The 15,577-nt window shown below is 51.4% G+C and overlaps 3 protein-coding genes across 3 annotated transcripts; 1 reads left to right on the forward strand and 2 right to left on the reverse strand.

Annotated features, from left to right (window-relative positions):
- On the reverse strand, window positions 1–3,371 carry LOC119696241 (vitamin K epoxide reductase complex subunit 1-like). Its single transcript, XM_038125963.1, has 3 exons — window positions 3,182–3,371; window positions 1,252–1,361; window positions 1–829 (listed from the first exon to the last, which is right to left on the reverse strand). The coding sequence occupies exons 1-3, from the start codon at window positions 3,334–3,336 to the stop codon at window positions 621–623; spliced, it is 474 nt and encodes a 157-aa protein (XP_037981891.1). The 5' UTR covers window positions 3,337–3,371; the 3' UTR covers window positions 1–620.
- A 109-nt stretch (window positions 3,372–3,480) lies between these two features.
- On the forward strand, window positions 3,481–10,671 carry PAGR1 (PAXIP1 associated glutamate rich protein 1). Its single transcript, XM_038125962.1, has 4 exons — window positions 3,481–3,618; window positions 4,866–5,263; window positions 9,169–9,251; window positions 10,454–10,671. Exons 2-4 carry the CDS (start codon window positions 4,872–4,874, stop codon window positions 10,630–10,632), a joined length of 654 nt encoding a protein of 217 aa, XP_037981890.1. The 5' UTR covers window positions 3,481–3,618; window positions 4,866–4,871; the 3' UTR covers window positions 10,633–10,671.
- Window positions 10,672–13,367: 2,696 nt separating this feature from the next.
- On the reverse strand, window positions 13,368–15,292 carry MFAP4 (microfibril associated protein 4; the record flags this gene model as incomplete). Its single annotated transcript, XM_038125961.1, has 2 exons — window positions 13,368–13,732; window positions 15,083–15,292. Coding segments are annotated over 2 exons (458 nt in total), but the record flags the coding sequence as incomplete, so codon positions are not given.
- Between the last annotated feature and the right edge of the window lie 285 nt (window positions 15,293–15,577).

Here is a 15,577-nt window from a genome sequence, read left to right on the forward strand (position 1 = left end):
GTCGGTTTCTCTCCGTTTTGGGTGGTTTCGTGTCGGTTCCAGGCAGTTTTGGGTCGGTTTCTCTCCGTTTTGGGTGGTTTCGTGTCGGTTCCAGGCAGTTTTGGGTCATTTTCTCTCCGTTTTGGGTGATTTCATGTCGGTTCCAGGCAGTTTTGGGTCAGTTTCACTCCGTTTTGGGTGATTTCATGTCGGTTTCTCTCCGTTTTGGGTGGTTTTGTGTCGGTTCCAGGCAGTTTTGGGTCGGTTTCTCTCCGTTTTGGGTGGTTTCGTGTCGGTTCCAGGCAGTTTTGGGTCATTTTCTCTCCGTTTTGGGTGGTTTCATGTCGGTTCCAGGCAGTTTTGGGTCGGTTTCTCTCCGTTTTGGGTGGTTTCGTGTCGGTTCCAGGCAGTTCCGGGTCGGTTTCTCTCCGTTTTGGGTGATTTCATGTTGGTTTCTCTCTGTTTTGGGTGGTTTCATGTCGGTTCCAGGCCGTTCCGGGTCATTTTCTCTCCGTTTTGGGTGGTTTCGTGTCGGTTCCAGGCAGTTTTGGGTCATTTTCTCTCCGTTTTGGGTGATTTCATGTTGGTTTCTCTCCGTTTTGGGTGGTTTCGTGTCGGTTCCAGGCCGTTCCGGGTCGGTTTCACTCCGTTTTCGGGGTGCTTTTCTGCCGTTTCCAGCGGCGCAGGTTGAGCCCCAGCAGCGCCAGGTTAACCCCGTAGGTGCTGAGGCAGACCACGCACAGGTCCCTGAGGCCGAAGAGCAGAACCCCCCCGAGCCACAGCGAGGCCAGCGCCGAGGCCACCGAGGTCCCCAACAGCGTCGCCGCGGCCGCCCGGCCCCGCGAGGCGCCTGGGGTAGGGCAGGGGTCACTGGGGGGGACGTGGTGGCCCCGGAGTGTCCCCAAAGTGTCCCCAAGGGGTCACCAAGGGGTCCCCAGCTCATTCCCAGTGTCCCCAGTCCCTCCCAGTGTCCCCAGTGTGTCCCCAGTCCCTCCCAGTGTCCCCAGTCCCTCCCAGTGTCCCCAGTTTGTCCCCAGTCCCTCCCAGTGTCCCCAGTTTGTCCCCAGCCCATTCCCAGTGTCCCCAGTGTGTCCCCAGCTCATTCCCAGTGTCCCCAGTGTGTCCCCAAGGCATTCCCAGTGTCCCCAGTGTGTCCCCAGCCCCTCCCAGTGTCCCCAGTTTGTCCCCAGCTCATTCCCAGTGTCCCCAGTTTGTCCCCAGCCCCTCCCAGTGTCCCCAGTGTGTCCCCAGTGTCCCCAGTGCCCCGATTACCCAGCAGCCCCTGCAGCAGGTAGAAGAGCAGCCCGATGGCGCCGTTGGGGACGTTCAGGGCGCTGTCCCCGCCCAGCACCGGCTCCACCAGCCCCAGGCCACGCCCCCACCTGGAAAAGGGGCGTGGTAACAACGAGACACGCCCACAATCCAGGTAGACACGCCCCAATGCCCATATATGGTATGCACAGGTGGCAAGCCACGCCCCTTTTTGTTCTTAAGCCACACCCCCAGATAGCATTGGTGCTCTGCTGCTCTAAGCCACGCCCCCTTAATTAAGCCACACCCAATTCTCCCTACTCATGTCCATATATGGTCATGACTTGGTTAAACCACTCCTCCATGCCCATATATGGGCATAGCATGGCCACGCCCACACATGGCAAGAGGCTGAAGCCACGCCTTCTTGCCCATATATGGAAATAATTAACACAAGCCACACCTCCATGCCCATATATGGAAATAATTCATACAAGCCACACCTCCATGCCCATATATGGAAATAATTAATACAAGCCACACCCCCATGCCCATATATGGAAATAATTAATACAAGTCACACCTCCATGCCCATATATGGAAATAATTAACACAAGCCACACCTCCATGCCCATATATGGAAATTACCAACACAAACCACGCCTCCATGCCCATATATGGAAATAACCAACACAAGCCACACCCTTATGGCCTTATATGGACATAAGCATCACCATAGGCCCATATAAGGGCATAGATTATAAAAGCCACTCCCCCTTCATGAATACAAGCCTAAGCCACGCCTTCATAGCTATATATGGATGTGGACACAACCACGCCCTCTTGACCATATATGGCACAATCTGAAGCCACGCCTTCACACCCATATATGGACATAGCATGCAAGCCACGCCCTCTTGACCATATATGGCACAATGTGAAGCCACGCCCTCACATCCATATATGGACATAACCTGCAAACCACGCCCTCTTGACCATATATGGCACAATCTGAAGCCACGCCTTCACATCCATATATGGACATAGCATGCAAGGCACGCCCTCTTGACCATATATGGCACAATCTGAAGCCACGCCCTCACATCCATATATGGATGTAACATGCAAGCCACGCCCTCTTGACCATATATGGCACAATGCAAAGCCACGCCCTCACACCCATATATGGACATAGCATGCAAACCACGCCCTCTTGACCATATATGGCACAATCTGAAGCCACGCCCTCACATCCATATATGGACATAACATGCAAACCACGCCCTCTTGACCATATATGGCACAATGTGAAGCCACGCCCTCACATCCATATATGGACATAACAGGCAAACCACACCCTCTTGACCATATATGGCACAATGTGAAGCCACGCCCTCACATCCATATATGGCCATAGCATGCAAACCACGCCCTCTTGACCATATATGGCACAATCCGAAGCCACGCCTTCACACCCATATATGGACATGAGCTGCAAACCACGCCCTCTTGACCATATATGGCACAATCCAAAGCCACGCCCTCACACCCATATATGGACATGAGCTGCAAACCACGCCCTCTTGGCCATATATGGTACAATCCAAAGCCACGCCTTCACATCTATATATGGACATAATATGCCGGCCACGCCCTTTTGACCATATATGGACACAAGCCACGCCATCATACCCGTATATGCACATTCAGCACCTGCCATTATGCCATATATGGGTCTAATTAGCATAAGCCCGCCCCTATACCACGCCCCGCCCCTCACACCCGCTCCCGCTATTTCAAGCCCCGCCCCGTTCCCCTCACGACCGCCGCCCACAGCGCCCCCTACCGGCCGCCCCTTCCCCTCACCCTCATTGGCCGCCGCCTCATGCAAGCCCCGCCCACTCGCGTTCCCGCCCTCCCGTTACTCGCGGGTCGTTCCCGGTGCTTTTACCGGGAGGAGAACACCCGAGTGCAGGACACGGAGGGCCCCAGGTCGCAGGCGGCTCGGTACGACGGGTCCCTCGCCGCTTGGTGCTCCACATGCAGCGCGTACACCGACAGCGCGGCGCCCGCCACGCACAGCACCGCCCGCAGCGCCCCCGCCATCGTTCAACCCCGATTGGGCGGCGCCGCTGCCACTCCCACCTCTTCTCGCCTACGATTGGCTGACATCCATAAAGCTCCGCCTTGTTTCCGGTTGGGGCGCGGGGGCTGACGGGAGATGTAGTCCGCGGTTGCGCAAGCGCCGTGGTGTGAGGGGGCAGGAAGGGCGCGAATGAAAAATGGCGGGAGCGCGGCCCAAATGGCGGCGGGGAGCTGAGTGAGGGCTCGGGCTCGGCCCCGCCGCTCCGGAGCCCCCCGGAGGCGCTGGGGGAAGGCCGGGGCTCGGTGAGTGAGGCCCGGAGCGGTCCCGGGGGTGGCGGGGGCGGGAGGGAATCGATGGGGAGGGGTCTCGGTGACGTCACGGGGGAAGATGGCGGCGGCGGCGTGAGGGGGGTGAGGGAAGGGAGGGAGGGAAATGGTGGGAGATTCCCTCAGGGAGCGAAATAAAGCACTGGGAACAGACTGGGAGCACTGGGAGCCCCTCCGGGATCAAACTGGGAGCACTGGGTTTAAACTGGGAGCCCCTCCGGGATCAAACTGGGATTCTTCCATCCCGATTTTCTCCTCATATTCTAAAATTTTTCTTTTTTTCCCCCTTGCTTTCTTTTTGTTTTCTCATTTTTCCCCCCAAATCCCCAATTTTTCCCAAATTTCCCCAATTCCCCCGATTTTCTCCCCAAATTTCCACATTTCCCCCAAAATTTTCCTCCCCAAATTTCCCCGTTTCCCAAACTTTCCCTGGTTTTTTCCGTCAAATTTCCCCATTTTTTCCCCAATATTTTTTTACCTCCAAATTTTCCTATTTCCCCCCCAAATTTCCCCATTTTTACCCCTAAATTTTCTCATTTTCCTCACAAATTTTCCCTCCCAAATTTCCCCAATTCCCCCCATTTTTCCCCCCACATTTCCCCCCAAATTTCCCCAATTTTCCCCCCTAAATTTCTTCCTTTTCCCCCAAATTTCCAAATTTTTCCCCAAATTTTCCGCAATTTTCCCCCCTAAATTTATGCTTTTCTCCCCAAATTTCCATTATTTTTCCCAAATTTCCCCCCAAATTTTCCCCAATTTCCCCTCTAAATTTCTGCCTTTCCCCCCAAATTTCCTCATTTTTCCCCAAATTTTCCCCCAAATTTTCCCCAATTTCCCCTCTAAATTTCTGCCTTTCCCCCCAAATTTCCTCATTCTCCCCCCAAATTTTCCCCCAAATTTTCCCCAATTTCCCCCCAAATTTCCTCAATTTCCCCCCCTAAATTTCTGCCTTTTCCTCCCAAATTTCTGCCTTTCCCCCCAAATTTCCTATTTTTTTCCCCAAATTTTCCCCCCTAAATTTCTGCCATTTCCCCCAAATTTTCCCCAATTCCCCCCAAATTTCCTAATTTTTTTCCCCAATTTTTCCACCAAATTTCCCCCAATTTTCCCCCCTAAATTTCTGCTTTTCCCCCCAAATTCCCCCCTAAATTTGCGCCTTTTCCCCCCAAATTTCCCCATTTTCCCCCAATTTTCCTCGTTTTTTCTCCCCAAAACTCCCCCAGCCCCCCATGTCCACCCCGCGCCCCTCCCCCCCCTCGCCCCTCCCCCCCTCGCTGCACTCCCTGTCCCTCACCCCTCCCCCCAAATCCCCCCCGGCCTCCCCGGAGCGGCCCCGGACGCCCCCGGAGCGGCCCCCGGAGCCCCCCGGGAGCCCCCCGAGCCCCCCGGAGGAGGAGTGGGGGGTGCCCTGGAGCGAGGAGGACGAGGAGGAGCCGCCGGGGGGCTGGACCCCGGAGCCGCCCGAGATCCGCCGCCTCTACGAGGCCATCGCGCGCGCCGGCGTGCTGCCGCTCCGGAACCTTCCGTTCCCGCGCCGCCTGCCCACCCCGGAGCCGCCCTGCCCGCCCGAGCCGGGCGCCGCCGGCGCCGCCAGCCCCAGCCGCGAGGCCCAGGAGGAAAAGTGAATCCTGGGGGGGAAAAAATGGGGAATTTTGGGGGAAAAAAGGGGCATTTTGGGTGGTTTAGGGGCGATTTTAGGGGGATTTTGGGGCCATTTGGAAGGAAAATGGAGGATTTGGGAAGGCTTAGATGGGTTCAGGAAGGTTTGGGATGGGTTCAGGAAGGTTTGGGATGGGTTTGAGATGGTTTAGGATGGCTTTGGGATGACTTTGGGAAGGTTTAGGATGGATTTTAGGGGATTTGGGATGAATTTAGGAAGGTTTGGGATGAATTTAGGAAGGTTTGGGATGGATTTGGAAAGGTTTAGCATGGATTTGGGACAGTTTAGGATGAATTTAGGATCGATTTTAGGGGATTTGGGATGAATTTAGGAAGGATTGAGATAGATTCAGGAAGGTTTGGGATAGATTCATGAAGGTTTAGGATGGATTTAGGAAGGTTTGGGATGGATTTGAGAAGTTTTGCGACAGATTTTGGGGGATTTGGGGTGGATTTGAGGTTTGGGAAGGTTTGGGATGGATTTGGGAAGGTTTGGGATAGATTCAGGAAGGTTTAGGATGGATTTGGGAAGGTTTAGGATGGATTTGAGAAGGTTTAGGATGGATTCTGGGTGGATTTGGGGGCATTTGGGGCCGGTTTGGGGCTCCTCCCGCTCCGGAACCTTCCGTTCCCCGCGCCGCCTGCCCACCCCGGAGCCGCCCTGCCCGCCCGAGCCGGGCGCCGCCGGCGCCGCCAGCCCCAGCCGCGAGGCCCAGGAGGAAAAGTGAATCCTGGGGGGGAAAAAATGGGGAATTTTGGGGAAAAAAAGGGGCATTTTGGGTGGTTTAGGGGCGATTTTTTGGGATGGATGTAGTGTATGGTTGGTTTGGGATGGATTTGCAAAGGTTTGGGATGGATTTGGGAAGGTTTGAGATGCGTTTGAGAAGGTTTGGGATGGATTTGAGATGGTTTAGGATGGGTTTGGGATGGATTTAGGAAGGTTTGGGATGGATTTGAGAAGGTTTAGGATGAATTTAGGAAGGTTTAGGATGGATTTAGGAAGGTTTAGGATGAATTTGGGAAGGTTTAGGATGGATTTCAGAAGGTTTGGGACAGATTTTGGGGGATTTGGGGTGGATTTGAGGTTTGGGATGGATTTGGGAAGGTTTGGGAAGGTTTGGGATGGATTTGGAAAGGTTTGGGATGGATTCAGGAAGGTTTAGGATGGATTTAGGAAGGTTTGGGATGGATTTGAGAAGGTTTAGGATGAATTTAGGGAGGTTTAGGATGGATTTAGGAAGGTTTAGGATGAATTTAGGAAGGTTTAGGATGGATTTGAGAAGGTTTGGGACAGATTTTGGGGGATTTGGGGTGGATTTGAGGTTTGGGAAGGTTTGGGAAGGTTTGGGATGGATTTGGAAAGGTTTGGGATGGATTCAGGAAGGTTTAGGATGGATTTAGGAAGGTTTGGGATGGGTTTGAGAAGGTTTAGGATGGATTCTGGGTGGATTTTGGGGCATTTGGGGCCGGTTTGGGGCTCCTCCCGCTCCGGAACCTTCCGTTCCCGCGCCGCCTGCCCACCCCGGAGCCGCCCTGCCCGCCCGAGCCGGGCGCCGCCGGCGCCGCCAGCCCCAGCCGCGAGGCCCAGGAGGAAAAGTGAATCCTGGGGGGGAAAAAATGGGGAATTTTGGGGGAAAAAAGGGGCATTTTGGGTGATTTAGGGGCGATTTTAGGGGGATTTTGGGGCCATTTGGAAGGAAAATGGAGGATTTGGGAAGGCTTAGATGGGTTCAGGAAGGTTTGGGATGGGTTCAGGAAGGTTTGGGATGGGTTTGAGAAGGTTTGGGATGGGTTTAGGATGGCGTTGGGAAGGTTTGGTATGGATTTAGGGAGGTTTGGGATGGATTTGGGAAGGTTTAGGAATTTTTGGGATGGATTTGGGAAGGTTTAGGATGGATTTGAGATGGTTTAGGATGAGTTTGGGAAGGTTTGGGATGGGTTTAGGAAGGTTTGGGATGGATTCAGGAAGGTTTAGGATGGATTTAGGAAGGTTTGGGATGGATTTGGGAAGGTTTAGATGGATTTGGGATGGATTTCAGAAAGTTTGCGATGGATTTGAGAAGGTTTAGGATGGGTTTTGGGGGATTCAGAATTGATTTAGGGAGGTTTGGGATGGATTTGGGGGATTTCAGACAGATTTGGAAAGGTTTGGGATGGATTTGGGAAGGTTTAGGATGGATTTGGGAAGGTTTAGAATGGGTTTGAGAAGGTTTAGGATGAATTTAGGAAGGTTTAGGATGGATTTGAGAAGGTTTGGGACAGATTTTGGGGGATTTGGGGTGGATTTGAGAAGGTTTGGGATGGATTTGAGAAGGTTTGGGATGGATTTAGGAAGTTTTGGGATGGATTTAGGAAGGTTTGGGATAGATTCAGGAAGGTTTAGGATGGATTTAGGAAGGTTTGGGATGGATTCAGGAAGTTTTAGGATGGATTTTGGGTGGATTTTGGGGCATTTGGGGCCGGTTTGGGGCTCCTCCCGCTCCGGAACCTTCCGTTCCGCGCCGCCTGCCCACCCCGGAGCCGCCCTGCCCGCCCGAAGCCGGGCGCCGCCGGCGCCGCCAGCCCCAGCCCGCGAGGCCCAGGAGGAAAAGTGAATCCTGGGGGGGAAAAAATGGGGAATTTTGGGGAAAAAAAGGGGAATTTTGGGTGGTTATGGGGCGATTTTAGGGGGATTTTGGGGCCATTTCAGAGGGAAAATGGAGGATTTGGGAACGTTCTGGATGGATTTGGGATGGATTTAGGAAGGTTTGGGATGGATTTAGGGAGGTTTGGGATGGATTTAGGAAGGTTTGGGATGGATTTAGGGAGGTTTGGGATGGATTTGGGAAGGTTTAGGATGGATTTTTAGGGATTTGCGATGGATTTGGGAAGGTTTAGGATGGATTTGAGAAGGTTTAGGAAGTTTTGGGATGGATTTAGGAAGGTTTGGGATGGATTTGGGAAGGTTTGGGATGGATTTAGGAAGGTTTGGGATGGATTTGGGAAGGTTTGGGATGGATTTAGGAAGGTTTGGGATGGATTTAGGGAGGTTTGGGATGGATTTGGGATGGATTTGGGAAGGTTTGGGATGGATTTAGGAAGGTTTGGGATGGATTTAGGAAGGTTTAGGATGGGTTTTGGGGGATTCAGAATGGATTTAGGGAGGTTTGGGATGGATTTTGGGGGATTTCAGACAGATTTGGAAAGGTTTGGGATGGATTTGGGAAGGTTTAGGATGGATTTGGGAAGGTTTAGGATGGATTTGAGACTGTTTAGGATGGACGTAGGACGGATTTTGGGGGATTTGGGGTGGATTTGGGAAGGTTTGGGATGGATTTGGGAAGGTTTGGGACGGATTTTGGGGGATTTGGGATGGATTTGGGAAGGTTTAGGATGGATTTGGGGGATTTGGGATGGATTTTGTGGCCTTTTCAGAGCGAAAACTGAGGATTTGGGATGGATTTTGAGGGATTTGGGGGGAATTCAGGGAAATTTTGGGGTTTTTTGGAAGATCTGGGGTGGATTTGGGGTGAATTTAGAAAAATTTGGGGTGATTTTGGAGCATTTGGGGCAAATTTTGGAGGATTTGGGGGAATCAAAGTGGATTTTATAGAAATTTGGGAGGTTTGGGGTTATTTAGGGTGAATTTGGGGCGAATTTTGGGGCATTTTTCAGGGTTTTGGTGCAGCTCAGGACAATTTTCTCTCCAATCCTCAATTCGGGTTCAATTTCTGCAAATTCAGCATTTTCACCGTGCAACCCCCCCAAAATCCAACCCCGAACCCCCAAATTTCCCCTTTTCCCGACCCCACATTTCTCCCGAAAACCCCAAAAGGGATTTTTGCCCGATCCCGAGGAATTTCACCCCAAAATCCCCCCCTTTTCCAGGCCCCCTCCCCCCACGGAATTCGACTTTGACGACGAGCCCCTCCCCCCCAACCCGGCCCTCATCGACCGCCGCCGCACCCCAGGTACCCCAAAATCCACAGCTGGGGCCTTTTGGGGGGGTTTGGGGTTTTTGGGGGGGTTTTGGGGGATTTTTAGGGGGATTTTGAGGGGATTTTCGGGGTTTTCTGGGCAGTTTTGGGGGGATTTTGGGGGGGTTTTTTGCAATTTTGGGGGTTTTTTTTTGCAATTTTGGGGGGATTTTTGGGGTTTTGGGGATTTTTTGGGGGGTTTAGGGGGTTTTGGGAAGATTTTTTGGGGCTTTGGGATTTTTAGGGGGGGATTTTTGGGGTGTTGGGGGGATTTTCAGTGGTTTTGGGCAATTTGGGGGTTTTTTCGGGGATTTTTTGGGGGTTTTTTGGGGTTTTTGTGGGGCTTTGGGGAGGACTTTGGGGAGATTTTTGGGATTTGGGGGGTTGGGATTTTTTAGGGGGATTTTTGAGGTTTTGGGAAGGATTTTTGGGGGGGTTTTGGGGTTTTTAGGGGGGTTTTGGGGGTTTTTTGGGCAATTTTTGGGGAGGATTTTGGGGAGGTTTTTGGGGTTTTGGGGGGGTTTGGGATATTTAAGGGGGATTTTTGGGGTGGTTTTGGGAAGGCTTTTGGGGGTTTTTGGGCAATTTTGGGGGGATTTTCAGAATTTTTGGGGGATTTTTTGGGTTTTCTGGGGATTTTTTTGGGGGGTTTTGGGGTATTTTTAGGGGGGTTTTGGGAAGGGTTTTGGGGCAATTTTTGGGGTTTTTGGGGAGGATTTTGAGGAGATTTTTGGGGTTTGGTGGGGTTGGGATTTTTAGGGGGATTTTTGGGGTTTTGGGGGGATTTTTATGGGATTTTGGGCAATTCTGGGGTGATTTGGGGGGGATTTTTTGGGTTTTTGGTGGATTTTTTGGGGGGTTTTGGGGCAATTTTTGGGAAGGATTTCGGGGTGATATTGGGGATATTTTGGGGACTTTTGGGGTTTTTTAGGGTGGTTTTGTGGGGGATTTTTGGGGTTTTTGGGCAACTTAGGGGGGTTTGAGGGGATTTTCAGTGGTTTTGGGGATTTTAGGGGGGGTTGGGGTGATTTTTTGGCCGATATTTTGCAATTTTGCGGCAATTTTTGTGGCGTTTTTGGGCGTTTTCACAGCGATTTTTTTGCCGCGATTTTTTTTGCCATTCTCACGGCGATTTTTGGGGGCGTCCCCAAACCCCCCAAATGCGTCGATTTCCCCCGATTTCCCGGGATCCCCAGGGCCGCCGAGCCGCGGGCAGAAGCGCGAGGCGCGCCTGGACAAGGTGCTGTCGGACATGAAGCGGCACAAGAAGCTGGAGGAGCAGATCCTGCGCACCGGCCGCGACCTCTTCCCCCCCGAGGGCCCCCAGAGCCCCAAGCGGCCCCCGGGGCTCTTCCTCAGGACCCGCAAATACTGAGAAATGCAAAATTAAAATCCTCCTCCTGCTTTTGGGACATTTCTGGTGATTTTGGGGCGATTTTGGGATTTTTACGGTGATTTTTGGGGATTTTTATGTTGATTTTTGGGTGATTTTGGGATTTTTACGGTGATTTTTGGGTGATTTTGGGGATTTTTACACTGATTTTTTTGGTAAATTTGGGGATTTTTACGTTGATTTTTGGGTGATTTTTGGGGCATTTTTAGTGATTTTTGGGGATTTTTACGTTGATTTTTGGGTGATTTTTGGGATTTTTACGTTGACTTTTGGGTGATTTTTGGGAGATTTTTACGTTGATTTTCGGGTGATTTTGGGGGCATTTAAAGTGATTTTATGGTGATTTTCAGGTGATTTTTGGTGATTTCTGCATTGATTTTTTGGGTTGATTTTCGGGTGATTTTTGCTGATTTCTGCATTGATTTTTTGGGTTGATTTTGGAGTGATTTGGGGGATTTTTACCCGATTTTTTTGGGGTGATTTTGGGGATTTTGACGCTGATTTTGGGGCATTTCTCCGGTGTCTGGAGCAGCACAAGAAGCTGGAGGAGCAGATCCTGCGCACCGGCCGCGACCTCTTCCCCCCCGAGGGCCCCCAGAGCCCCAAGCGGCCCCCGGGGCTCTTCCTCAGGACCCGCAAATACTGAGAAATGCAAAATTAAAATCATCCTCCTGCTTTTGGGACATTTCTGGTGATTTTGGGGTGATTTGGGGATTTTTACGGTGATTTTTGGGGATTTTTACGGTGATTTTTGGGGATTTTTACGGTGATTTTTGGGTGATTTTTGGGATTTTTATGTTGATTTTTGGGTGATTTTTACGTTGATTTTTAGGGATTTTTACATTGATTTTATGTTGGGTTTTGGGTGATTTTTGGGGCATTTTTAGTGATTTTATGGGGATTTTTACGTTGATTTTCGGGTGATTTTGGGGATTCTTCTGTTGATTTTCGGGTGATTTTTGGGTGATTTTTGGGGCATTTGTAGTGATTTTATGGTGATTTTTACGTTGATTTTTGGGTGATTTTTGGGGATTTTTATGTTGATTTTTGGGTGATTTTTGGGATTTTTACGGTGATTTTTGGGGATTTTTACGTTGATTTTTAGGGATTTTTACATTGATTTTATGTTGGGTTTTGGGTGATTTTTGGGGCATTTTTAGTGATTTTATGGGGATTTTTACGTTGATTTTCGGGTGATTTTGGGGATTCTTCTGTTGATTTTTGGGTGATTTTTGGGTGATTTTTGGGGCATTTGTAGTAATTTTATGGTGATTTTTACGTTGATTTTTGGGCGATTCTTGGGGATTTTTACGTTGATTTTATGGTGATTTTTGGGGCATTTTTAGTGATTTTATGGTGATTTTTACGTTGATTTTTGGGTGATTTTTGGGGATTTTTATGTTGATTTTTGGGTGATTTTTAGGGCATTTTTAGTGATTTTTGGGTGATTTTGGGGGATTTTTTCATTGATTTTCGGGTGATTTTTTGGGATTTTTATGTTGATTTTTGGGCGATTTGGGGGATTTTTACGTTTATTTCTGGGTGATTTTCGGGTGATTTTTGGGTGATTTTTGGGGCATTTTAAGTGATTTTATGGTGATTTTTACAGTGATTTTTGGGTGATTTTTGGAGATTTTTAGGTTGATTTTTGTGTGATTTTGGGGCATTTTTAGTGATTTTATGGTGATTTTTACATTGAATTTTTGGGCGATTTTCAGGGGATTTTTACATTGAATATTTGGGTGATTTTGGGGATTTTTACATTGATTTTTGTGTGATTTTTTGGGGCATTTTTAGTGATTTTATGGTCATTTTTATGTTGATTTTTGGGTGAATTTTTGGGAGATTTTGGGGTGATTTGGGCATTTTTACTGTGTTTTTTGGGCTAATTTTTGGCTGATTTTGGAGATTTTTAAAGTGATTTTTGGGGTGATTTTGAGGCAATTTTGGGGTGATTTTGGGGGATTTTTATGGAGATTTTTGGGTGATTTTGAGGCAATTTTGGGGTGATTTTTCGGGATTTTTACGTTGATTTTTTGGGTGATTTTGAAGCAATTTTGGGGTGATTTTTGGAGTAATTTTGGGGAATTTTGCAACCAATTTTTTGAGTGGTTTTGGGGATTTTTACACCAACAATCAAAGTTTTCCTTAATTAACGGTGAGATGCGTTAATTAGGGGTGGGGGAGGGGCCGAGTAACCTCCCAGCCCCCAAAACGCCCAAAACCCCCCCAAAATTCCACCCCTGGAGACGTCCCCACCACCCCAACCCCCACTGACCAATCATGTTCTAAATTAATTAATTACTCCCATCAGGTGGGCGGAGCTAATTAGGGGTGGGGGAGGGGCCGAGTGACCTCCCAGCCCCCAAAACACCCCCAAAATTCCACCCCCAGAACCCCCCCGAGATGTCCCCACCACCCCAACCCCCACTGACCAATCAAGATCCTCATTAATTAAGGGCGAGAGGAGTTAATTAGGGGCGGGGCTGGAGTTAATTAGGGGTGGGGGCGGGGCTGAGCGACCTCCCAGCCCCAAAACCACCCAAAACCCCCCCAAAATTCCACCCCCCGAGACGTCCCCACCACCCCAACCCCCACCGACCAATCAAGGGATTGATTAATTAATGGTGGGAGGAGCTAATTAAGAGTGGGGGAGGGGCCGAGCGACCTCCCAGCCCCCAAAATTCCCCCCCCCCGCCGGAGACATCCCCACCCCCCACGGCTCAATCAACGCTGGGCCTTTATTGAGGGCGGGGTCAACACGGGGGCGTGGCCTGAGGGGGGCGTGGCGCACCGGGGTGGGCGTGGCCTCCCGGAGAAGGGGGCGGGGCTCCTCAGAGGCGGCGGATCTTCATCTCGCTGCGCTTGAGCGAGTAGTAGAAGCCCTTCCACTGGGCCCAGTTGATGCCGTTGGCGTAGGACAGGTGCGGCCCGGCCAGGTAGAAGCCGTTGAGGTTGGAGAAGTGGCAGCTGCGGAACCACCAGGCGCCCGAGGAGAGCGCGGCGCAGTTCTGCGCGAACAGGTCCTGGTCGCGGTCGAAGGTGGAGAACTTCTGCCCGTTGTGGTAGCTCAGCGAGTCGCCTGCGGGGGGACGGCGGCGGTGGGGTCTTGGGTTGGTTGGGCGGTGTTGGCCACCCTTGACCTACCCATGGTTGACGTTGACCTGGTTGACCACCATTGACCTCCCCATGCTTCACCTTGACTTCATTGGTCACTGTTGGCCATCGTTGACCTCCCCATGGTTGGTCTTGGCTTGGTTGGGCGCTGTTGGCCACCATTGACCTCCCCATGGTCGACCTTGACCTGGTTGACCACCCTTGACCTACCCATGGTTGGTCTTGGCTTGGTTGACCACCACCATTGACCCCGTTGACCTCCCATGGTTGACCATATCTTGGTTGGTCACTGTTGGCCACCGTTGACCTCCCCATGGTTGACCTTGACCTGGTTGGTCACTGTTGGCCACCGTTGACCTCCCCATGGTTGACCCTCCCTTGGTTGACCTTGACCTGGTTGGGCTTGACTTGGTTGGCCACTGATGACCTTCCATGATGACCCCATTGACCTCCCCATGGTTGACCTTTACTCGATTGACTCCATTGACCTCCCAATGGTCAAGCTCAACTTGCTTGACCATCATTGACTCCCATTGACCACCCAATGGCCAACCTTGACTCGGTTGACTTCCATTGACCACCATTGACCCCCACTGACCACCCAATGGTCAACCTTGATTCCGTTTACTACCCAATGGTCAATGTTGACTTGGTTGACCACCATTGACCACCACTGGCCACCCAATGGTCAACCTTGACTCCATTGACCACTCAATGGTCAACCTTGACTCCATTGACCACCACTGACCTCCCAATGGTCAACCTTGACCACCATTGACCACCCAATGGTCAACCTTGATTCCGTTGACTACCCAATAGATAACATTGACTTGGTTGACCACCATTGACCGCCCAATGGTCAACCTTGACTCGATTGGCCCCCATTGACCTTCCAATGGTCAAGCTCAACTTGCTTGACCATCATTGACTCCCATTGACCACCCAATGGGCCACCTTGACTCCGTTGACCTCCCAATGGGCAACCTTGACTCCATTGACCACCCAATGGTCAACGTTGGCTTGGTTGACCACCATTGACCAGCACTGACCACCCAATGGTCAACCTTGACTCGGTTGACCACCCAACGGTCAACCTTGACTCCCTTGACCTCCCAATGGTCAACCTTGACTCCATTGACCACCACTGACCACCCAATGGTCAACCTTGACTCCATTGACCACCATTGACCACCCAATGGTCAACCTTGACTCCATTGACCACCCAATGGTCAACCTTGACTCCATTGACCACCCAATGGCCAACCTTGACCCGGTCGCCCCCCCGTTGACCGCCGACCCCTTGGACGACCCTCACCGGCGCCGCCGTCGACGAAGCCGGCCACGTGCAGGGCGTAGCCGTCCTCCTCGGGGCTGATGGCCGTCGGGGACAGCGCGAAGGAGCCGTAGGTGGCCACGGCCGAGTTGTTCTCGAAGTCCTCGAGCTCCACGCGCAGCTCGTAGCGCGCCTGGAGGGTCAGCAGGGCCAGGCTCTGCAGGCCTGCGGGGTCAAAGGTCACTGCGGTCACTCAGGGGTCACTCAGGGGTCACTCAGGGGTTACTCAGGGGTCACTCAGGGGTCAGGGGTTACTCAGGGGTCACTCAGGGTCAGCAGGGCCAGGCTCTGCAGGCCTGTGGGGTCACAGAGGGGTCAGTGGTCACTCAGGGGTCACTCAGTGGTCACTCAGGGGGTCAGGGGTCACTCTGGGGTCACTTGGGGTCACTCAGGGGTCAGGGGTCACTCAGGGGTCAGTCAATGGTCAAGGTCAGCAGCCCTGGGGGTCAAAGGTCACTGTGGTCACTCAGTGGTCAG

The sequence above is a fragment of the Motacilla alba genome, unplaced genomic scaffold, assembly GCF_015832195.1.
Source record: "Motacilla alba alba isolate MOTALB_02 unplaced genomic scaffold, Motacilla_alba_V1.0_pri HiC_scaffold_268, whole genome shotgun sequence".
In the NCBI taxonomy this organism is placed as follows: Eukaryota; Metazoa; Chordata; class Aves; order Passeriformes; family Motacillidae; genus Motacilla; species Motacilla alba.